This window comes from Callithrix jacchus, chromosome 5 (assembly GCF_049354715.1).
Source record: "Callithrix jacchus isolate 240 chromosome 5, calJac240_pri, whole genome shotgun sequence".
NCBI lineage: Eukaryota > Metazoa > Chordata > Mammalia > Primates > Cebidae > Callithrix > Callithrix jacchus.
Window position 1 is genome coordinate 37,517,860 of NC_133506.1, and position 25,228 is coordinate 37,543,087.

General features: G+C 42.3%; 1 protein-coding gene across 21 annotated transcripts in view; it reads right to left on the reverse strand.

Moving 5' to 3' along the window:
* Positions 1 to 25,228, reverse strand: part of PTPRT (protein tyrosine phosphatase receptor type T) — a 1,160,468-nt gene that overhangs the window by 116,196 nt on the left and 1,019,044 nt on the right. For 13 of the 21 annotated variants that reach the window (XM_078371705.1, XM_008995950.5, XM_035302876.3 and 10 more), the window contains one exon: positions 15,760 to 15,908. In XM_078371705.1, the coding sequence (XP_078227831.1) occupies positions 15,760 to 15,908 (149 nt within the window). Of the gene's footprint in view, positions 1 to 15,759; positions 15,916 to 25,228 lie in introns of all 21 variants that reach the window. The other 8 variants (XM_054255373.2, XM_078371702.1, XM_054255371.2 and 5 more) reach the window with 1 other exon arrangement.

Below are 25,228 nucleotides of genomic sequence, written 5' to 3' on the forward strand. Positions count from 1 at the left end.
CTCCTCTACTCCCTTAAATTTAGGCTAAGATGTGACTGCTTTTAATAATGATATACAGCAGAAGTGAAGCTGGCCAGTTGTGAGTCTAGTTTTTAGGAGGACTAGCATTATTCCTGGCTTTCTCAAAATACTTGCTTTGGGGGAAGACAGCTATCATGCAATAAGTGCAATTCCCATGAGTCTCCCATGATACAAGGAAGACTAAGGTAGATGCATAGGGAGTGAGTAATGGTAGCCCACCCTAGATGTTGCAGTCATTTTAGCAGAGAGGTTGAATATGCAAATAAGGGAGCCATTTGGGTCTTCCATCCCTGACAGATGCCACCTGAGGAAGAACTGAGGTCCCAGACATGTCCTACAACAGCTGTCACAGCCATCTCCAGCCACTCAAGTCATCCCAGCTGAGGCTCCACATTTACAAGCAGACACAAACTATCCCTGTTGTAATCTATCCAAACTCCTGGACCAAGAATTGTAAATCAAATACAATAGTTGTTTTACACCATTAAGTTGTGATATGCTGTGTTACACCAAAAGAAAGAGCAATAACTTATTTCTTCTTTTCTGCATTGACTAATTCTGACCATGCATTCTTTAAGACTCAACTTCTCTATGATGTTTTCCTTGATCACCCTGAAGTAGCCTAAGGAGTCTATTTCTATTTCCTGCTGGCATTTTTCTTTTTTTCCTTCCCTTCCATCCTTCCTTTTTCTTTTCTTTCTCTTTCACTCTCTCTTTCTCTTCCTTCCTTCCTCTCTTGCTTTCTTTCTTGCTTCCTCCCTCTCTTGCTTTCTTTTTTGCTTCCTCCCTCCCTTCCTTCCTCCCTCCCTTTCCTCCCTCCTCCCTCCCTTCCTCCCTCCTCCTCTCTTTTCCTCCCTCCCTCTCCTCCCTCCCCAGAGTTTTGCTCTGTTACCCAGGCTGGAGGGCAATGCAGCACCTCGGCTCACTGCAACCTCCACCTCCCAAGTTCAAGTGATTCTCCTGCTTCAGCCTCCAGAGTAGGTGGGATTATAGGCATGCACCACCACACCCAGCTTTTTTTTTTTAATTTCTAGTAGAGGTGGGGTTTCACCATGTTAGCCAAGCTTGTCTGGAAATTCTGACCTCAGGTGATCCACCCACCTCAGTCTCCCAAAGTGCTGGGATTACAGGTGTGAGCCACCACACCCAGCCCATTTCTGCTGGGTTTTCAACTCATCTTGGCTTCTTCTCACCTAAAGAAGACATTGATATCCTATCAACTCACCCTGGCTTCTTCTCACATAGAAAACCAGCATGGTCCACATAACTTCCCTTCTAACCTCATAGTTTTTACTTTATAGTTTCAGTAACTAGAGAAACATCTTGGTTCCCAGGACAAATGGTGTGGAAAAGCCAGTGATACACGACTGTACAGATTAAACCCATTTAACAGGTGCCCATCATCTCCCAGAACCTCCTAAGAATACCGTTGTTCCCAAGGCTTCCTGTAGGGTCATCCATACAACTGGGAACCCCAATCTATTGTTACATATGCTTTTTTCTTTACTTTTTCTTTCTTCTTCCATTGGGAGGGCCATATGACAGCCCATCTGAGTGTCTGCCTATATTTGTATGTGGTCTGAAGATCACCAGCTGAAATATCTTCCTATTCTTATTATTGAAGGGCTAATTGTATCAGATTCCCAGACCCAAATGGTTGACTTCTTAAAGATATTTTGAGTAGCAGCTTCAAGTTTTGTAGCAACTATAAAAAGGGCTTTATAAAATTCCCTTCAATGTTGGCTGCTGTGGGTGGTGGCAGGAGTGAGAGAGAGGCTAAGATCCAGATAGCATCTGACTGGTAAAGCATCATCCTTTGATTTATCCACCTTTATTCAATTCTGAATGCTGAAAACAGGACAGTAGTGTGCGATGTCAGTTGCATCAAGCTTTCTAAATATTCCTTTTAGTTTTGTCTGAGCATATAGGATTTATAGACCCAAGTCTTGTCTATTTATCCATCTATTCATCTACCCATCTGTCAACAAGAGTTTCAGGTAACTATTCTGTGCCACGCACTGTGCCACATGCCAAGGATACAGTAATAAGCAGAAAATAAATGGTCCATCCCTCTTGAGCTTGCCATGTAATACAGGGGTCAGACACTCTGCTGAGGCTACAGTAGCAAACAAAAACATGGTCCTCCCTTCTTCAGCTTCCCACCTAGCAGAGGGGTCAAGTCTCAAACACATTTGGAAACTGCAGTTATTACTGAGAAAAAAAGATGGGATACAATTCTGTGACAGCAACTAACAAAAGAAATCCAATCTGGTAAAGGGAGAAAGGGTTAGGAAAGGAAGAAATGTAAGAATGGAGGTCTAAAGGAATCAATCAGGAGAAGAGTGTGGGTATAGCCAGTGACCTAGATGAGGGGTTGGAAAACATTTCTGTAAAAGACAAGACAGTAAATATTTTAGGCTTCATGGGCTAGCTGGTCTCTGGCAACTACTCAACTCTACTGTTGTGCTACAAAAGCAGTCATAGGAAATTGCATGAACGAATAAGCATGGCTGCGTTCTAATAAAGCGTTATTTACAGAAACAGACACAGTACACTGGATTTGGCCTTTAGGCCCCCCATCCCACACTCCTCCTACCACATTCCTTCTACCACAGGACCTTAGACCATGCCATTGCTATGTCTACCAATAGCATGGTTAAAGGTCCTGTGGTAGAAGAAGTGTGACAAAGTTTAAGTACTGTGAGAAAATTATGGTGTCGCTGGAGCTCACAGAGAAAGGACAAGTGAGAAGAGAAAGGAGAAGTGAGAAGAGAAAGGCTGGAGAAGGTCAGAAGGATAAGACCTGTATGTGAAGTCAGGATGGAGACTTCGATCTTCAGCTTATGAACAATTAAAGGCAGAAGAAATGTTTTAACCCAGGGATGAGTGGGGCAACATATTTAGATTTGCCTTGAAAAGGTCTCCCTGGCTGTTATTAAAAAATTAGACTAGAGAACGACAAGGATGGATATGAGGATTATTTAGGGGTTATGGATTTGATTGAGGTAAGAGATGATGACTTGGACAAGGATAGAGGTAGTGGATATGGAGGAAAATAGATGGATTCTACATACATTGAAGATGTAGACTCATCAAAACTTGGTGTTGAATTCAATGTGGGAGGTGAGGGAGAGGAACATGTCGAGATTAATCTATGTTATATTTCTGCTGAATGTATCCTTGCTGTTAAGGGGAACTGAAATTTTATTTCATTTTCAGCCTCCTTATAATTAGGATATCAACTCATATGATTGGTAAGGTGAAAAGTAAATCATCTGAACAGAGATGAATCACAGATTAATGGACCATGACAGCTCCGTGACCCTCAGTAGACACCATTCTCTTGGCAGCCTCTTCATACAGCTCTACTGGACATACCAAGCCACATAACTGTTGTCTGTGTTCCCTGTTTCATGGGCTTTTTGAGAGTAGAACTGCCATTTCTTGCGCCACTAGTAGTTATTTCTTTGGTTAGTGGAATCTTCTGCTCACTTAACATCTGCCTATTTTGCAGGCAACTGTAGATTTGAGATGCATTTGATGTCTGGTAGGGTTGGCAGTTCTTTCCACCTAGTTAAGGGCATCCCACTAAAAGTCAGCCAGTGCTGGGTAACTAAACATCATGGAATCCCTTTTCAAAATTACGTAGGGGCAACCCAGAGAATTTCATAACTTCATAACCCAGAGAATTATGAAAATGGTGATGCACTGACCATAGGGGCTTTGATCTTCCTTGGCCCTTTGCTATTTCCTTCTACTACCTCACATGCCACTTTTCAATCTTTGTGATAGTCAACCCTATGGCTCTTCCATTGACTTTCCTAGATCCATTCTCAACCATTAATATATAAACCAGACCTCAGGTTCTTGTCGTAAGATTCTACTTTGAATATAGAAATCATGTCACAATCCAGGCTAACTAGGTATTGATGGAGTCCTCTAATCCGTCAACTCCTTCACACGTTCTGAGTTCTATCCCTGGATCCAGATGCATTTCCAGAATGCTCTGAACTTGAACTGCATTCACACAGCCCCATTTATAGTCCACTGTTTTGATGTTATGCCCTGAGCTTTAATTGATGGTTTTTCTACAGGCTATCGTATGTGTTAAGTCTTGGCTCAAAGTTCTGGTTCTTCCATTAACTTGCTGAGTGATCCTAGGCAATGAGTTTCCCCTCTGTGGGCCACAGTTTCCCTATTCATGGCAAAGTCTTCAATCACATTGTATACAAAATGTAATGAACACGAATATCCCCACGACAGGATCCTCTGCTGAGCTCCAGGCCCGCAGAGCCCACTGCCAACCTGGCATCTCTTCCATGACTCAATAGCACCTCAAATCTAATTGGTCTAGATGTAAATGCCCCCTCTTCTGCTTCAAATCTGGCCCCTTCCTGTGCTCACTATCTCATCTGGCATCATCACAACCTACCTAGAGTGAGTATAAGCAGAAAGGAAGAGCTTCAGAGTTAAAGCCAGGGACACTTCAATGATTAGAGGTTGGGAACAAAAGTATGATCCAGTAAAGAAGAATAAGAAGAAACGGCTGTGGAGGAAGGCAAAAAACAAGGAGAGTGAAAGTCAAGCAAAGAAAATGTTTCCAGAAGGAGGTGCTGCCAATAGGTCCATCATGCGAACCTAGGTTCAAGCCCTGGGCTTAGTTTCTTGGTAGCGACGTAACCTTGAGCAAGTTACTTAAGTTCTCTGAGCCTCAGTTTTTATAACATGCCTCATCGAATTGTTGAGAATATTAAATGAGGCATAGAAAACACTTTGTCCAGTAATTACTCTAAAAATGTTAGCTAGTAGAATTATTATCTATGTTTTCAACTCATCAAGGCTGTAGCTTTGAGCGGCGGGGCGGGGGGAGGGATTGGTCTCCAAGCTCAGTTTATCCTGCTACCTAGCAACTATATATTTACATGTTCAACATCGCTTCTTTATTCCTGATTACTTTAACAAGCACTTTTTAAGGGCCCTGTTATAATTCAGGACCACCTGTGAGGTGTAGGGAACAATTCTATTTTCTTCTCAAGATGTAGTGGCCTAGGATAAATTGCCAAAAAGCAACTTCAGCCTTGTAACTTTACAGAGGTCTCCTTGAAAGGGTATTGAGGAAAGGTCGGGCCAGCTGACAATGACAGTGAAGGTCTGTAGCTGATAAAATGCACTCTGCTTACGTACAATGGAAAGCTGGATCTATACAACTCAAAGAACATATGAGGCTGGGTCCCAAATCACACAAGGACACCTGACACCGGGATCGCTCCAATTTCCAGGCAGGTTACCCTTCTTAGAAAGTGAATTTAAATGAGACACAAATGTGAGGCCCTTTCCAAGGAGGCTCCAGCTACAATTCCAGCTTCATCTCTGGCCATACACTCTTGACAGAGTATCCTGGATTTCAAACCCACTTCTCTGAGTCCACCAGACCTCACACCTCATACTTCCAAGCTTTTGTCCCTTCCACCTGGTCTTGCACTCTTTTCAAGTCAAAATCCATCTTGCGTTGTATTTTCCAAATCACTTATCCAGTAGTAATCACTTGTTGGGTCTCTGATCAGTGTTTCTGGGACACCACACATGCCTTTTTCTCTATCACTTATCACATTGACTGAAACTAAGCCGCTTGCAATTCTTCTTTAGGAGGACAGGAATATTACTTCTGAAGGCAGAGACCATGTCTTATTTATCTTTACAATCCCTAAAACGCTTGGCATATAGTCAGCATTCATTGAATATTTAAAGGAACACCTCAGCTATTCCCATAACCAGGGGATGAAAAATATAATTCAATTTGAGAAGGTTCTGTTTATGCAGAAATCAGATTAGGAGTCTACAAAAAATATTACATAGAATGCAAACTGTTATTGACTATACTTCATTCCTTTGAAGGATACTATGGGACTAAAACTAGAATGGTCATGTCCCTAATTAAAGGCCACAGGCCTGATTCTAGCTCTGGTTCTACTCATGACTCATTGAGTGATCCTGAGAAAACCCTCTGGGACTCAAATCTCCATTTTTTAAGATAAGAAGTTTGAATCAGTACCATCTAAGGTAATTTTAAGTCTTACTTTGATTATGTGTAATTATTTTCTCTTTTTCTGAGTTTAATATTGTTCTCTGAAATTTAACTCCCTCATGTTTGTGATAGAAAATTGGTCAACTTTCTCAAGGCGACCTGAATTTCCATTTTGCACGTCTCAGGAAAAACAACTCCATTCAACTTCGTGTTGCCAGGAACTTAATAAGTGTGTCCCTTAATCTGTCAGCCAAGGGGATGACTGCAAAATATTCAATAATTCTTGTAAGATATTCCATAAAACTGGAGGGGGCAAGCTTGTAACTTTCTTCTCCCAGATTCAATTTAATCTTGGAGCAACCTGAAAATATAGTTGTTCCTGCAAACAGGATTTTTGCATATTTGAGTTCTTTTCTCACAATGCTCTGTTGAGCTCTCGATTTCACTGTGTGACTCATCACTGCTTTTCCTTGTAAATTTCCACTCCTTCCATCCTGGCTTTTAGATTGTCCACTGTTCAGACAAAAGGAGACAAATTCAAAGATATGGTTGAGAAGGAACTCCCAGATTTGGGGACGCTTATAACTATTAATGGGCTTTAGCAGCCTTCAGGTCCAGTACTCTTATGGCAATTACCTCTTGGAATGTCTACCCAGGGAGGCAAGCTAGAGCCTTCCTCTCCCAGATAGCCCATAACTCAACTATCATAAAAGACCACTTTGCAAATAAAGAACAAGGGTTTTAGAGTCTGACAGTCTTGGGCATTACTTTGAGCCAGCGACTCTAACTAGAACATGCCTCTGAATCACCTGGAAGGCTTGTTAAAAACTGACTGCTTGGCCCTAACCCTAGTTTTGCATTCAGTAGGTCTGAGGTAGGGCCTCAGAATCTGCTTGTAACAAGTTCCCAGGGGATGCTGATGCTGCTGTTCTGGAGATCATGCTTCAAGAACCACTGCTTTGAGCAGATGACTCAATATCTGTGGACTTAAGTTTCCTTGTCTACAGAAGGGGAATAATAGCATCTACAGAAGGCAGCATGGAGGAGTACTCTGGGCTATGGGCCTCAGGGTGTCAGGCAGGCCTAGGTTTGAGTTTCAGCTCTGCCTGACACCCTGACACCATTTAAAGCTACAAAGCCTTAGGCAAGTTCCTTACTATTTTAAAGCCTGTTTCCTCACCTTTAAATGATCGTGTATAATCATAACACTTATTTAATTTTCCCATTATACCAATGAGATAAGAATTCATATAAAACACTCAGCATGTAAATGGACATACAATTAATGCTCTGTAGATAGTAACTAGGATCATAAATATTAACAATGTAATAATTACTACATTTCGAGGCCCCAGTCTAGGAGGATGAAGTGATTGGCTGATACAACCAGAAAAAAAAAAAAAAAATCCCAGTAGGCTTGGCAAACAGGGTCAAACCTAACAAGAAACAGAACAAACCAAATGTAAAGCCTTTCATTTGGGCCCCAGAAGTCATCTTCATCTCTGCATTAGGCAGTCAATGTGATAAACATTTAGAGGTTAATTAAAACATGAGTGGTATATTCTGAACCCAGATTTAGAATCAGAGTGAGGATGATGGCAGCTCTCTGAACTCCCAGTGACACAGCCCAATGTAGAGGGTCACGGTTGTCTTGGAAACCACTCATTCCATGGGCGTGGACCAAATGGAGACAGAAAGGTCAAAGGAGATTTTGAGCAGATTGAAAAACAGAAATGTATTCTGAGGAGGGCTGATGGCTGACACAGTGACTGTTTAGCCTGAGGGAAGGACCTGGTGACACAGGTAGCTGCAGCCAAATAGCTGGGGAGGGTGTGGGTGCTGCAGGCAAGAGAAGCACTGATTCCATTACCCTGTGTGACACCAGAGGGCAGACAAAGGCCAGCACATGGCTGCTGACTAATACATGGTTGTGTACAAAAGCATGAAGGAATAAATGAATTTATAGAGGACAGATTTTGGCTTAACAGAAGAGAGAATACATTATGAGAAAAGTTGGAATCAGAGCTGGGCTTGGAACTAGAAGATCTTAGTGCGAATTCCAGTTCCTTCCTTCCTTCCTTCCTTCCTTCCTTCCTTCCTTCCTTCCTTCCTTCCTTCCTCCCTCCCTCCCTCTCTTCCCTCCTTCCCTCCTTCCCTCCTTCCCTCCCTTCCTCCCTCCCTTCATATATTTGAACAAGTACCCAATGAGTATCTGAATGGGCCAGAGTTGGGCAACTGTCAGTGTGTACTGATCAACAACCATGGAAGGGTTTAGGAAGCAATGCTTAATACAGCTCTTAGCTTGGGGCATCAGTGATGCCATTTATGAAATCAAGATACTAATTCCTAGCTGGATGCATTGTTTTGAGCATTAGAGATAAGACGTGAACAGCACCTAGCAAAATCACTGACCCAGAGAAAGTCCCAAACAAATATAGCAATCCTTGACATCACACATCATCATGTCAAGAGTTTCTCCAGAGAAGATCAGGGTCAAGCCAATTTTCCCAGAAACCCATTTCCCAGCCAGCTCACCATCTTCCTGAAAGTTAAGGAATCTTTCCAAAGAGTTTACCACCACCCCAGCCAGCCCCCATTATTTTAAAAGCCATGATCCATCTTCCCTATTTGAAGTGCTTTAGTTATATAACATATTCCTAAAATAATCTGGCTAAAATTTTGCCTGGTACTTCCTTCTGCCTGCCTCATCTCTGCTGAACCATCCCAAGGGAGTATCAAGCCTGAACATTCTCTGACCTGCCCACAAAGAAACCCTTTTATGAGGTTTATGTGGTGAAGAATAGGGAGGACATCAGGTTTCAGAGTCCATCCTCCCCATTGGCAGCAAATATCTCTTAAGGTTACTGTGTGCTGGTTGCTAGGTATATTTTGGTCACGTTGAAAGGTACAAAGTCAGGGAAAGGGTCCTGTGGCTCTTTGTGTAGGCATCCACTGCACAAAGTCCTTTAACAAATATGCTCTTTATTGAACGATTGGTCTCTGCTGCCAGCCTGAAAGCTCTCTGTTGGGCAGGGGCCATTCTTTGCTCATCTCTCTCTATAACTACCCAGGGATTGGTCTAGCTTTGGAATGCCTAAGGGTGGGACCACTGGTCTGCAGTCCCACTTTCCTAAGAGGCTCCTAGTAGGACAATTCTGGCAGAACCTGTCTGTGAGTATGTCCACTTGGCAGCTGCCTTCCTGAGGCAGGGGTTTCAGTGAATAGAGGAACCAGGAAGAAGCACTGTTACCCAGCCAGAAAGGCTATTTCAACCTCTCCTTCACTCGCCTTCATGGTAGAGAGACAGCTAAAGGTGAGAGGAAAGATAAAGTTGCGTGGTTCTGAAAGCAGAATACCTGCTCTGCGGTCCAGGGGCCATTATCTCCTTCTCATACAACTTCAAGATCTTTTAATATCTGAGAGCATCAGTTTCCTCAACTGCAAAATGAATTTGATAATCATCATATGGATTGTATAGGGCTGCTGAGAGAATGACTAAGATTGCATATTTCAGCATGCTTATTCATCATAGTATCTGGCACCTGGTGGAAATCTGCTTGGCTCCATGCCAGTACCTGGCCCCAGGCCTCTGTTCAGGACACAGCTTCTGCCCACATAGTAGAAAAGCTGGCTGACCTATCAGTAAGAAGTGAAGCTCTCCCTTTCTCCCAGCTGTCAGTGACCTTCCTCAGTGAGACTGGTGAATGTTGGGCTACCATTCAGAGTGCAGGAGAAGGAACACTGGTTTAGGAGTCAGATAACCCTATTTGCTTCTAATTCTGTCTTTTCTATTTCTTCACTATGTGACTTTGGGTTCATTTACTTCAGTTCTCTGAAGCTCAATTTTCTCACTCACAAAATAGGAATAATATCTAATTGTAGAATTCCTAGGAAGCTTAAGAGTAGAATTTATATAAAGCACAAGTTTTAGCACATAGTAGGTGCCCAGTAAAAGTTATCTTCTTCTTTGGGTATTTTCTACTAGCAATCTCAAAGCCAAAGTGGAATTTAAAAGTTATCAGACTGTATATTTTAGATTAAAATGTAATGTAACATAATGATATTTCAATACATCCTAGTCCTGACCTTCATGTTTTCCTAATCCTGATTATTTATTTTTTGCACTGCTTTTTAAATTGTAGATTCTTGTATTGGATATTTCCCCAAATTCTTTGCAGAATGAGATGGATAGACTCTAACTGGTATCAGGAGAAACGTATTCTCATTATGACTCTGCATGTGATTGGCCAATGTGATTGGGCCATGACAGCTCTCTGAACCTCAGTTTCCTTATCTGTGGAATGGGAGTAATTAAAAACCTACTAGCTATCTTATTTCTATAAGATGAAGGAACTACTACTGGAATGTTTTGCAGAAGGACTTTGTAAACTATGAAAGGCTTACAAGTAGAAACATGAATTATTTGTGATACAATATCTCATTTTATTCATCTTTGAAACTACTTCTCTCCTTGAACTGTGCCCCATGACTTATATAGCACAGGGGTAGGCATATACTGAGAAAAAGGCCATTCAATCTCACCTCCAAAGTCACACTGAGAAGAAAGCTAGATGGCCCAGTGTCTGTCTGATGACCCTTAGAGAAGGATTGCCTTTACCCACCAGACACGGAATAATTCAATAGAAGGAAAGCATAAAAATAAGGACAGAGTTAACTAATGGTACCTAAGAGGAAAGTGAGTCTGTCAAATGCCATTACAGGAAGAAGAGACAACCCACCCCCATATCACAGGAACTCAACAGGGATTTGTTTTGAAGCATTTTTTAGTTTGGACTGAAAATGAACAAGAAGATGACACGTGAACAAAAGAGATAAAGAAGAAGATTTAAGTACCAGAAGAAAGACCCAGAAAATGATCCCAGTGAGCAAAAGATCACAGAGAAAAATAACAAGTACACAGGGCAATAAGATCAAAATCAGATTACTTAATAAAAGCTAACGTTTCCTTAAATGGAAAACAATGCACATTGTTTGTCCTTGAAATGTGACATGTATTCCTTTTTCAAGAATGCCAAGGCACTCCAAAGCAACAGCCCATATCTGACAAAGCCCCACCACCCTAGAGCCCTGGAGGTCATTGTTCCTATACAGTATTAAGAGGTTTGATTGAATAGATGCCTCAGAACTTAGCAGTCACTTGAAATAGAAAACTCCAGAAAATAAATGTATGCAGGGAGAGGTAGAATTTGAATTAGGCAAGGGCCCAGCCTATTTGGTCAATAATGAAATAATTGCCCAAGGCACGTTCTTCTGTCATCTTTTGCAGTGTAACAACTATTCTGTGCCCTACCTCTCTCAGTGCTGCCTCAACATTTGCAAAAATCTCAGGGCCTCCCAAAGACACTGATTCAGAAGCCAGTCACTTTCCTAATGCCACAAAAATAGATTCAATTCTATATACATCAGGGTGATTTCAGAAGCAATTTCTCATCTCCAGTGTAAGCATTACTTACATTTTCCCCCCTCAAATCTCATCCCAATGGTTCCACAGGGCATTTTAAAAGGTACCTGATGCATTCTAGGGCAGTCAAAAGATCCTGAGAGTGTTTCTGCAGCTGTAGCCTGAGGACATCAGATGCACAGAGAGTCGTAAAGTGTTCAGTGATTCAGACAAATGCAAAATGTCCTAATAACTGAGTATAATGTTAATCATTTTTTAATCTTTTAGAAAGCATTATTATAATGAATGTATATATAGTCATATATGTATATTTGTATATATATGACTGTGTAGGTTTATACACCTCTGTATTTATGTGTGTGTGTGTAAAAACACACATGCACACACATACATACACAGCTCAATCATTTGGAAAGTTTGTCCCTGGCCTTTTAAACATCTAATTAGATTTCCTTGGCTATTTCTCCTCTTCCTTTGTGGCAAGTTAATTTATTTCTGTCTTAGGTGTTTTCTTCTCAAGGGTCTAAGCTTTGGCCCATAGTGAACAGTGATAACTTTCTTCTTTCAAATGCAAGAAATCCGTGTTACCAGGTTTGCATTTGAGATCAGAAAGACTGAAAACTGATTTCTAAAATTTCAGAGTCACAATGATTGTCATGAATTTTTGGCCATAATGATTTTGGTTTTCAGAGTCCTCCGGGGGCACGTTTACAAATGGAAAAAAGTGTACACAAGAGGCGAGACTGGCCAGAAAAGGAGGAATAGGTATTACTGGCCAGGATTTTCAATCAGATAAACTTGCAAATGAATTTCTCTGTCCCAGGGCCAAAAGCAGGGCATCTAGTGACAACTTAGCATAGCTAGAGACTCAGTGAGCTCATGATGAGAATTTCTCTTTTTTCTATTATTAATTGACATATATTAATTATATATATTTATGGAGTATAGTGTGATACATGTATATAATGTATAATAATCAGGGAATTTAATATATTTATCACCTCAAAATGTATCATTCCTTTGTGTTCAGAACATTCAAAATCCATGCTGCTAGCTATTTGAAAATATACAATAAACTGTTGTTAATTATAGCCCCCCTGCAGTACAATAGAACACTACAACTTATTCCTCCAGCTACCTGGAATTTTGCAACAGAAGTTGGTTAACAGAAGCAAAATCGTAGCTGGAATGTTCCTTTCTTTTAAGGAAAAATCAAGCCCATTTTCTGTTCAGCCTCTCCTAACCTGTCCTGGTTTATATCAAAATCAATTTCCCCACTTCTAGGAAATGTATGAGTTTCAGTGGTTTATCTGGATTGAAAATCGAAAAAAGGACTGCTTCATGGTTAGGCAAACCACAAATTTGCTCTGATCCCTAAGAAAAACAGATGTTAATTATTTGCTTATAATCAGCATGCATCATTAGATTTGTCTTTAAAAGCCAGTATCTAACCTGAAGAAAAACTCAAACTTGCCATGATCAGTAATGAACTGAGTGGTATTATGTGTCTATTAACATGATGCAAAGGTAAGTATGTCATATCAGCTATGTCATATTTTTGGCAAAGTGTTTAACCTGAAGGTAATCATGATTTTAAAAAATCAGACAAATCTGGATTGTGGAAGACTGCAGGATGACAACCCTAGATTAAAAAAAAAAAAAAAAAAGTCCGTATCCTGAAAGAAAAAACAAAGTTGAGAGGGCTGTTCTAGATGAAAGAAGATAGACACCTGAAAACCAAATACAATGTGAGCACTTTGATTGAATCCTGGATTAAAATAAACAAATAAGCAATAGTGAACATATGGAGGCCATTGAGGCAACTTGACTATGAATTGGTTTGTTAGATCACTGAATTAAGGTTATACTTTATTGTGGTTATGTTGAAGAGCTGCCCTAGTTCTTAGGAAACACATGCTGCATTCTCTGGAGGTAGAGTGTCATGAGACCTGCAACTTACTTCTAAATGGTTCAGAAAATTTTGAAAAAAAAAAAAAATGGATACAGAAGAAAGAGAGAGAGTGTGAGTACAGACAAGCGCAAAACTGCAAACGTTGCAAAATGGTAGCAATTGGTGAATTAGGTACAGAGTATGTGCGTATTCACTTTGCTGTTCTCAACCATTTTTGTAGGTTTCAACTAATCTCTTTTTCCAAAGACAGCACATCAGTATCTGAGCACAGCTATTGCCTCTGTCCAAGTGCTATATTCTAAACCTGGGTGCATATAAGAACTCCCAGAACGACTTCCAAAATCCGTATCCCTCAGCTGGGCCCTACCTCTCATCCCCCAGGAGAGTTTGATTCAGGAGATGAGGTGTGGGGCCCAGATTTGTTGAAAACCTCCTCATGTGGGTTCTCTGCTGCACTGGAGCTTAGGAATCATGGGTCTGAGTTACTCTCAGATCTGTTGAAAACCTCCTCATGTGGGTTCTCTGCTGCACTGGAGCTTAGGAATCATGGGTCTGAGTTACTCTCAGATCTGGATTCATTAAAAACAAGCTGTGTGGCTCTGGGATAAGTGGTCAAACACACTTTGCCTTGCATATCTTGCAACAGTACTAAGGATCTTACAGGACTAGGGTGAGGATGAAAGGAGAGACAGTGTCCACATTATAGAAGGGGGCAAATAAGTATTTGTTTGCCTCTTTCCCTCTCTCCCTCCCTCCCTTCCATCCTTCCCTCCCTCCTTCCCTCCTCTCTCCCTTCCTCCCTCTTCCCTCTCCCTCCCTCCCTCTCTCTCTCTCACTCACTCTCTCTCCTTTCCTTCCCTCCTTTCCTCCTCTTTTTGACGAAGTCTTGCTCTGTCACTAGGCTGGAATGCAATGGTGTGCTTTTGGCTCACTGCAATCTCTGCCTCCCATGTTCAAGCAATTCTCCTGCCTCAGCCTCTCTAGTATCTGGGATTACAGATGCATGCCACCACACCCAGCTAATTTTTGCATTATTAGTAGAAACGGGGCTTCACCAAGTTGGCCAGAATGGTCTCGATCTCCTAACCTTGTGATCTGCCTGCCTTGGCCTCCCAATGTGCTGGGATTACAGGCATGATCCACCATGCTCAGCCTTTTTTTTTTTTAAGACAGAGTCTTTCTGTGTTGCCCAGGCTGGAGTGCAGTGGCATGATCTACGTTCACAGCAACTTTTGCCTCCTGGGTGGAAATGATTCTCATGTCTCAGCTTCCCAGGTAGCTGGGACTACAGGCACATGCCACCATGCCTGGCTAATTTTTTGTATTTTTAGTAGAGACAGGGTTTCACCACATTGGCCAGGCTGGCCTTGAACTCCTGACCTTGGGTGATTCACCCACCTCAGCCTCCCAAAGTGCTGGGATTATAGGCGTGAGCCACCGCACCCAGCTTTTTCTTTCTTTCTTTCTTTATCCTCTTATAGATCCCCATCATTCCAAACTGATCCTATCTTAAGTAATTTTTATAAAATGCAGTTTCTTCCATTTGTAGCTTACATGGTATGTGGAGGACATCTGTGTCTGTACACATTCTTTTAGACTATTTGCATTACCCAATTTGGCGAAGAGGTTGGGAAATCTCGTCTACTAACTGGCTGATAGCATGGTGTAAGAGCAGAAGCCAGTGTGTCCACAAGGAAGCCTTAGATGTTAGCAGTCTTGGAGTTCTCCTGAGGATAAGAGTTAACCCTGGTATCTTAACCTCTCGTAGCTTGAGATCCTTCATTAACTTGGCACAAGGACTCAGGCGGCCTTGACCAATGATACTTGGAACATTGACTGTGGCTTGGAACTGCCAGACATTTGAGGGATGTGGCTTCCAGCCTAGATATGTAACTCACCGGCTATTGTAGTTTGAATAAGTTGTTCCTCCGAGCCTCAGTTTCCTAAGCACTCACAGCGGAGACAGTCATAATCTGTGACTCACCTACCTTATGTGGTGTATGTGAAACACAGATTTGAAAATCTTAAGCCACTCAATGCAGTGTGGCATATTTTTCTCCTTAAAGACATAACCATCCTCCTCCTCTTTCTTTTTTACTGCTATTATTTTTAACCTGTCTCTATTTATGTCCACAAGGAGTTAGGATGACTTGCTCTCATTTCCATCTGATTTGGGGAAGATTTTTTAAATATTCCTTTTCACCTTAGGAAGGACTAGCCCAGGTCTTTGTCAGGGAGAACTTTCATCCCAGTCCATCTCAGGGAAGCATCCAGACCCTATGCCTGGCAGCACTTGATCACTGTGTGGGACTCACAGCAGAAGTACTAGGGCTGAGCTGGACCACAGGTGTCCCCTTCCCCTTTGTTGGCTCAACTTACTGAATCCATTGACGTCCTGAGAACTAGAAGAGAAGCCTTCATCATTGCGGCTGGCACTGAGCTTGGTGGTGGGTTTGTCAGCAGAGGCCACAGGCCCCATCTCCCTCTGGGCTCCACTCTGGGTCTCCTTCTGCTTCTTGGCCAGCTTCCTTTGGGACATGTGCAAGGGAAAAATCACAGTCAGATGGTGCCAGTTCCATTAAAGCATTGGGAAGATAGATTGTTCATCCTCAACCCCCAAATCTTCATCCTCAACCCCCAAATCTGGTTCATTCTCCAGAAAAAGAATCAAGGCAGAACAAACCATGAATGGTTTCCATTTACTCAGAAATATGAGACGCATGCTGCTGCCTCATCTCTGACAATGTTCTATATTTGAGCTTAAAATGGGAAATCAATGAGACTTGTACAATGCTTTCCATATGCTCCTTTCAGAGAAAATCAACAAGACTTGTATTCCTTTCCCCAACTCTCCTTTCAGATGGAGGAAGTGGCTAGACTGGACTTTCTGTTTCTGTGGCTCTGAATGAGATTAAAAATGGGAGTCTTGTCTTTCTCAGGAACTGAGCTCATAAAAAACCCACCGAATTATAGTAGAGTGAAGCAGGGGCTGGTGGTTGGAAGTGTATGAGTGTGGAGGTTAGTTTCACAGCTCAAAAGAAGGAAAGTTTAAGCTGAACTGATGTACACTTATTCCCATGGGAATAAAAGACCCTCAGAACTAGATGGGCATTTATGATAATAATAGTGTAGAGCAGTGCTTCTCAAACTTCGGTGTAAATTTGAATCACCTGAAGAGTAAAACACACACAAACACACACACACACACACACACACACACACACACACACACACAAACACATGCTCAGGATCATGGAAGTAGAACAGGACCTAGAATTCTACATAGCCATCAAATTCCCCAGGTGATTCGGACACCAACCACTGGACTTCAAACCATCAGCTTTGGTGTCAGACAGACTCGGATTCATAGCTTTCCTCTGCTACCTGCCAACTAGTGCAAGATCCAGGGCAAATTCCTTACTCTAAATCCTGAACTATTCCTCTGTATACTGTGGCAGATAACAAGACCAACCTTACAGGATTGTGAGAATCAAATGAGACAATGCATAAAATACGCAGCGCACAGTGCCTGGCACACAGCGGACACCTGACACCTAGCAGCTGCTATTCTTGTGTTTACACTATTGCCAGTGGATCCAAATACATTCTAGTGTTCAAATTTCCTCCCCAGCAGCCCCACTGTGGGATCCCATCTCTCCTTGAATTCTGTCAAGTGATGTAGACTTTGATACCTCACCAAGGAACTAAAAAGTTAAAAAGTTCTTTTTCTATGGATTTAAAATCTATGTCCTTTAAACTTTAACTGGATAGGTCTTAGATAGAGCATGAGAGATACAAAAATATGACTAACTCCTCTCGCATATAAGAATTATTCAAATATTTCTAAAATGCCAACGTAGTCCCCCTGAGTTTTTCCAACATATATGCATCTAAATATGGCTGTTATAGTTCTCTTACTTGAAAGGCTATCAGTTAAACACCAAATATCTTGAGAGTAATTTCTCCAGGTCTCTTGCTCCATTCTTCACAAAAGTAGGCTTTTAATTCAATTTTGGTCATTTTTGTCTCAACACACAATGAAGAGATGTCCCACAGTGGTCAAATACAGTGCAATGCAGGGAATAATTTTCCATGGTTGAGCCCCACTGATCATAAAACACAGTTTCAAGAGGTAAGGTAACCATCTTCCTGCCACAGGAAGTATAAAAGGAAAGGATAAACTTCAACTTAGGCCTGGCATGGTGGCTCACACCTGTAATTCCAACACTTTGGGAGGCCAAGGCAGCAGATGACTTGAGCCCAGGAACTGAGACCAGCCTGGACAACATGGTGACACGCCATCTCTACAAAAATTAGCCACGTGTGGTGGTACGTACCTGTGCTACCCAGCAGGCTAACATGGGAAGATCACTTGAGCCCAGAGGTGGAGGCTGCAGTGAGCCAAGATCACACCACTGAACTCCAGCCTTGGTGACAGAGTGAGACCCACTCTCAAAAAAAAAAAAAAAAATAGAGAAAGAAAAGAAATACAAGGCCCAAACCCCAAAGCCCCAAACTTGGAAGTGTTTTAGAAGAGTTCATGTAGAACAAATTCCAGTTTGACAGCATCCTCTTTGAAACATGAATCTCATGATCTAGGTGTAGACTTCACAGAAGAATGAGAGACAGCAGACTCAAACAAGGACAATTTGAGGAGCATCTATTTATAAAAGGTGACAAGTGTATAGGGACCCACAATATAATACATCAGTGGGAGAGCTGTTTATTACCAATGGGACCAGAGGAATAAATAGAGGAAGCAGTAACCAGAGCCCAAAAGAAGAGAGCTATGGAGAGGAGGCAACCTGAACAGAAGCAGTGGCTTTCTCTGGAAAGGCCCAGCCAGTCATAGACAACCTCACAGGGAGAGAACCAGAGGTAAAAATGCCCTGACTGCACCTCACGCCCCTCCTCTGATCCCCTGTGGCTGCTCTCTCCAGCTGAATCCAACAACAAGCCAGAGGTGGCAAGTGATCTTTATGACAGACTTCATACTCTGGAAACAGAGAGCACAGTAGAGGAAGGTGGAGAGGGGAACTGGATCCAGGATTCCCCGACCAAGAAGAGAAAAGTTGCCTTTTTTTGAGACAGTGTCCCACTTTGCCACCTAGGCTGGAGTACAGTGGTGCAATCTCAGCTCTCCACAGCCTCTGCCTCCCAGGCTCAAGCAATTCTCATGCCTCAGCCTCCAAAGTAGCTGGGACTACAGATGCCCGCCACCGCGGCCAGCTAATTTTTTGTATATTAGTAGAGATGGGGGCTCACCATGTTGCCCAGGGTGATCTTGAACTCCAGAGCTTATTCACCTTGGCCTCCCAGAGTGCTAGGATTACAGGCATGGGCTACTGCACCTGGCTGAGAAAAGTTTCTTTATACTCCTTGTTTTGGCCATAATTTGAAGAAACGTGCAGCCTAAAATGGAATTCCTCATTCACTAAATTTTCCTTTTTTAAGTTGGCCTGGGGAAAGAAAGGCACTCAGGAAGAGGAATGCATCTTATGGTTACAATACTTTGGCCACAGGCACACTGTTCTACCAGTGAAACGATTCCAGGCAGACATACAACAAGAAATAAAGCATTGGATCGGTCAGGCAATTAGGCAGGGGTGGGGGAACGCCAACGAAAGAAAAATGAGCAATTCTGCTGCTGCTGACATTTCGAAATTTTATTCTTCATTTATTATCAAAAAGAAGTGTGTTTAAAAATGTATATGTGACCTTCTTAATCATAAATTTGAAAAGATATATAGTAGATTCTTTGCCTCTATCTGAGCTCTGCTCACATTGCCCCAGCAGGAAATAAAGGAAATCTGATAAGAGAGTTAACTTTAAAACTATAAATGAGTATGTTTCAGAGGCTTTGATATTTCCTTGGAGGCAGAACTCTCAACCAATCTTGTTTCATTCAGGGTAAAGTAATATGGAAAGGGTTGTCTTAGGCACAGATCATTGGTTTTCAAAGGAATAATAATAATAAAAAAAAGCCTTGCTGCTTTTATAAAAAATGGCATTTTATAGAAATGTTTGGTAGCTCTGAACCCCTGTATTACAGAAAGAAAAACTAAGCCTCCCCAAGACACATATTTAGAAATTGGAAAGCTGACTGAATTGTAAAAATCAGATATATTACATCCTTAGTATTTAGCTGATGGTTGACGCTGTATGTTCATGGTGATAATGTTACATAATAATTTTAATGTATGGACAGATGTTTTGGCAATTGGCAAAGACAGCTACAAGGTGGAAACGGAGGGGAAATTTGTGGAAGAAAATAAAACACAAAGCCACAGTTTGGGGATCTATAGCTATTCTTTCAGAATTCTGAATTTAAGTTTTAAAAAGCCCTCTCAGTAACACAGAAAAATTGATATTCATCTCCATAGCCAAGTAATTTAATTTACCATCTTTTTTTTTGAGACTGAGTCTCCCTCTATCATGCAGGCTGGACTGCAGTAGTATGATCTCGGCTCACTGCAACCTCCACCTCTGGGTTCAAGCGATTCTCCTGCCTCAGCTTCCTGAGTAGCTGGAATTACAGGCACACACCACCACACCCAGCTATTTTTTTTAATTTTATTTTTACTAGAGACGGGGTTTCACCCTATTGGCCAGGATGGTTTCTATCTCTTGACCTTGTGATCCACCCGTCTCCAGCTTCCAGAGTGTTGGGATTACAGGCGGTTGAGCCACCGCACCTGGCCCCTCTTTTATTTTTATCTCAACAAAAAAGAAACCCAAAACTGTGAACTGGGCAGACAAGACCCTTAAACTACGGACCAGACTTCAACTCAGTCTTATCCTCTACATACAACCTTATCCTCCCATTTTGGAAAACATCAACTACTCCCTCCCGCCACACTATTCCTCAATACTCTGTATTTCTTGATGTGTCCCTCTTCTCCACTGGTCACCTCCTCTTTATCCTCCAAGGCTCAATGTAAGTGTCACATCTCCTCAGAGGCTTCTCCCTGCTCTTCTACACAGAATTGTAATTTTCTCCTCTTGCTTGACTCATCCATTGAACGTGTACACGTATCAGCCTCTGCTAAACGCTAGAAGATCATGTCTTTTTGACTTTAATCCTCATGGAACATGAAGTCTAATGGCAAAGACAGGCATTAAACAGATAAATACAGAGATAAACACAAAAACCACAAAGACGACGAACAGCAAGAAGAAATACCTGTTGCTATGTAAGAGCCAGAACCTGGTTTGAACCCTGGCAGCAGATCAGGGAGGGTTTTGGTGCCATGTCAGCTAAGTACTTGTTGAGTCAAATTGCAGTGATTCAACTCTTTCACCCACTCCAACAAGAACCTCTTGGGAGAAGGGCTTTTGACTCTTTGCACCTACTCCAGTTTCTTGCTCAGTGTCTGGCACATGGCTCAATAAATTTGTTTCACATATACTTAAAAGCCTGCAATTTGAAGTAGAGAAAAGATGTTCCTCTTACTCTGAACAGAAATTATAACCACTTTAAAAGTAGATACCTACAAAGAAAGAGAAGGAAACACCTGCATAAAATTAGCTAGTGACCTGGAATATTTGTAACTAGAAACATTTTGGTTGGTAACTTAGCATTTTCTTCTTGGAATGTTTGCAGAATTAACAGAATGTTCATGGAAGTCAGAGATTTTCCACCAAGAAACCACAAAATATTTGCAGCTATAGCATGATAAAGAAGAAAAAAAGGCCGGGTGCAGTGGCTCACGCCTGTAATCCCAGCACTTTGGGAGGCCAAGGTGGGCAGATCATGAGAATAGGAGATTGAGACCATCCTGGCCAACATGGTGAAACTCAGTCTCTACTAAAAATATCAAAATTAGCTGGGTGTGGTGGTGTGCACCTGCAGTCCCAGCTACTCGGGAGGCTGGGGCAGGAGGATCACTTGAACCCAGGAGGCGGAGTTTGCAGTGAGCCAAGATTGCGCCACTACACTCCAGCCTGGCAACAGAGGAAGACTCTGTCTCAAAAAAGAAAGAAAGAAAGAAAGAAAATCTCATACTATAGTCACATGATTCATGGGATGATCATATAATTCATGGAATTCTCAGAGTCTTCAAAACCCAAATACTTATGACTTTCTGAATTGGGGATTTTTTTTTCTCTAGCTGCTCTGAGATTTTTGCCAACTGGGTCACACAATTTCGCCAGCAGGGGGTACCAAAAGCTGATAAAAAGAGAGTATGCATAAGCCTGTTTATTCCTTTGCAGGAACATTTCCAAAGCTGAAGAATGTTTTAAGACACAGCAATCTAAAGTTTACCGCTTCTGACAGGTGAGGACGAGGTGACGTGACCATAGCTCTCGGCATTTTCCCTCTAACGGATCACTTTGAGATCTCTCTGACCTTTGCTTGTTAGCTGAGTGAGGGGTAAGTGGCAGGGGATATGTCCAGGATGGACCGTGAGTCCTGTGATTTATTCTGAGTGCCACTCTTTACAAAGGATACTGGCAGGTAGAATGGCTCATGGGAGAGGAATGAAGAACTGTTAAAAGTGCAGAAATCATGCTACGAGAGGAAGAGTTTGTGGACTGTCAAGGGATATTTCTCGTGGAGAGGGAATACAAAGCAATTTTCTCTTCATGCATCTGATGACTGTATGGGTCTGTATGGCCCCAGGGGCAGAATGAGGACCAGGATGGCTTGATACAACAGACATTTCTAACAAAGTAGAACTGCTTAGGTTTCCTTTGGAAGTACCTAATGCCTGAATTCCCCTTCCCAATTTTTCTTGTTTCGCAACCTTCTCTTCACCTTTTAAGGCCCAACTCAAATGTCCCCTACTCTTAGAAGTCTTTGCCTCCCTCCCAAAGTTAGAAGTTTCTCTTTGCTCATTAATTTGTTGGACAAATAGTTAATGAGCAACCACTTTGAATCTGTGGCTGTTAGAAGGAAGGCAATGATGATATGAGAAACAAGACCTGAATCCTGCCCTGTTGGGCTTTTGCGAGTATTAAGCTCCCCACTATTGGAGAAGTTCAAGTAGAAACTGGGAAACCACTTAGAAAAGAGGTGGTGGAGGTTACCAGGATTCAGACTCTGCAAAACCCTTGAATCTGTTCTGGGTTTGGGACAGGACAATCTAGCCAATTGTTGGGGGCAGGAGTCTTCAGGGTTCTACCTAGTGTTTTTCCTGGAATGTGGGAGCCATACCCACTCTCCTGGGGAGACACTGATCAGACACTCTTCCCCTTCCCCATAGGGCTCCTCCTCTGGGCCATCCTCCATAGCAATCTCCAGACTTTTCTGGGAAACCACAAAGACTGATACCTTGGAGTCAGAGAGAGATATCAGCCATAGGAAGTGAACCAAAACACACACACACACACACACACACACACACACACACACACACACACGTGAGGCCCTGCTCCTTCTAAAAGCTGGCACTATCCTCTTTGAATCTAGGATTCTCTACTGGCATGACTAGATCTCAGCTTAAAGTTATACATTGTAACTGTAAGGGAACCACAGCATCCTCTAATTTCACAGAAGACAACATTGAGGCCTGGACAGAGTAGTTCCTTAGCTAAGATGCACAGCATGTAGGATACAAGCCCTGCCTTGGCCTTCCAGCTCAGGACACCTGTTCCACATTCCTCCACCCTTCTAGGGATTTGCCCCGAAGGGCAAATTCAGTCTGTGGTACACATAATTCCAGTGTCTTACAAATGCAGCAAAACGTTATTAATCTATGCCCCCACTGACTCAGAATTACTGTAATTGAGGCAAAGGCTGAGCTACACTACATAAGAATCAATAGCGTAAATAGGGATATGGATGTACGTAGAATTTAAAGGAGAATGTACTGTTTTCCCTCATATCAGGAGGCAGGACTGCAGAGCAGTTAATATACTGGCTTTGGTGCCAGACAGCCTGGCATCAAAATCTGGCTCCATGTCAGACTAGCTGTGCGAGCTCTTGCAAGTTACTCAGCCCTCTGCATGCCAGTTTCCTCCTGTCTGTAAAACACAGATTAGAGTAGTACTTCCTCGTAAGACGGTTGGGAGGATTAAATGGTATACTGCTGGTAAAGCACTTTGCCCAAGGCATACACACAGTAAGCATTCAATAAATGCTCTCTGCTATGATCATGTGTTAAATACAAAAACATCCATGTTAGGTTAAATAACATCATTATTTATTAAATATAAATACTTTAAAACAGATGCCCTGAATAATGGGTTTTCTTTAAAAATTACCAGTGAGATTCTAATTTAATTGGTCTGGGGTGCAGCCTGGGCAGCTGGGCGTTTAGAAGCTCTCCAGGTGATTATAATGTGCCACAAGCTTGAGTACCACTGATGCGGAACAGTTCTCCAGGTGTGGTTTCCTGGACCAGCAGCATCAGTTTCACCTGGGGATGTCTTAGCAATGCAGCTTCACTGACCCTGCCCCGACCTACTGAATCAGACACTCTGGATGATCAATAAGCCCTCCAAGCAATTCACCTGCATGCCAGAGTTTGAGAACCACCGAAGCAGGTGGACCCACTCTTCAGCAGGTCTGCATTAATAGTTTCATTCCTGAAAAAATGGAACACTAGGAGGTAGGAGACCTGGGTGCTGGGTCCAGATCTCTAAATATCTCACTAAGTTGCCAAGAACACTCCCTTCCCCCTCTCTGGGTATTGATTTCACTATAGCGGGGAGTTGGCATCTAAGAATCATGGCAAGAACTGATGCTTTTAAAATGATTGTTATGGATTGAATTGTGTTTCACCCACTCTCTGGCTGCAAAAGATACGTTGAAGTCCTAACCCATAGTACCTGTCAGTGTAAGCTTATTTGGAAATGGGGTCTTTGCAGATGTAACCAAGTTAAAATGAGGTCACTAGGGTGGCTCTGATTCCCATATGACTGATGTCCTTACAAGAAGAGGGAAATTGGGACAGCAGTGCCCTGGAAGAATGCCATGTGACAACAAAGGCGGAAACTGGAGCAATGAGCCATAGCCAAGGAACATCCAGGATTGGTGGGCACCACCAGCTGCCAGGAAGAGGCATGGCAGGATTCTACTTAGAGTCTTGGAGGGAGCCTGGCCCCTCCAACACCTTGATTTTGGATTTATAGCCTCTAAAATTATTAGAGAATAAATTTTGGTTGTTTTAAGTCACCTAGTTTGTGGGACATTGGTACAGTAGCCCGAGGAAACTAATAAAAGGACCATAAACGAGTTAAGTCCTAAATTAATGTTATTTACTTAATAAACATTTATATAGTACTTATTCCACGCCAGCCACTATTCAAGGCTTTTATAAACAGGGTGTTAAGTTCTTTAATTCTGCTAATAACAATATAAGGCTGGGAGTGTTATTATTACCATTTTACAGATGAAAGAATGGAGGCAGAGAGAGTTGAAATAACCCATGGAAAGCCTCCTCCCAGGCTTTCAGAGGCAGAGCTAGGATTCAAACCCTGGCAGTCAGGTTTCTAAATGTTCTCTAAGATTCCCTGTTATGTGATGCTTAGGCAAAGAGCCACCATCTATCTCCCCCATTTGAAAGCTTTCGCAGCTGACTGTTTTCTCCCCAGGCAAACACACACACAAATGCACACGTGTGCATAGACAGCTGCAGCCGGAAAACTCACTCACAACACTCATATCCTGCAGGCAATGAGCATCCTGTCTGCTCATTACCTCTGTTGGGTACCAATTCTGGGGCATAGCTGGTGGGTCCTTTCCCTCCTACCCCATAACCCTGGTCTTGGGCTTCTTTGTGAATCCCTCAGAATGGCAAAGTTACAGAAGCAGCAGCAGCAACAGATGTCATCACAATTTGAAAGGCCAAAGGACTTGGCCTTTTACTTCCCTCCCTCTTCTGTCTTACTGTCCACATCTGTG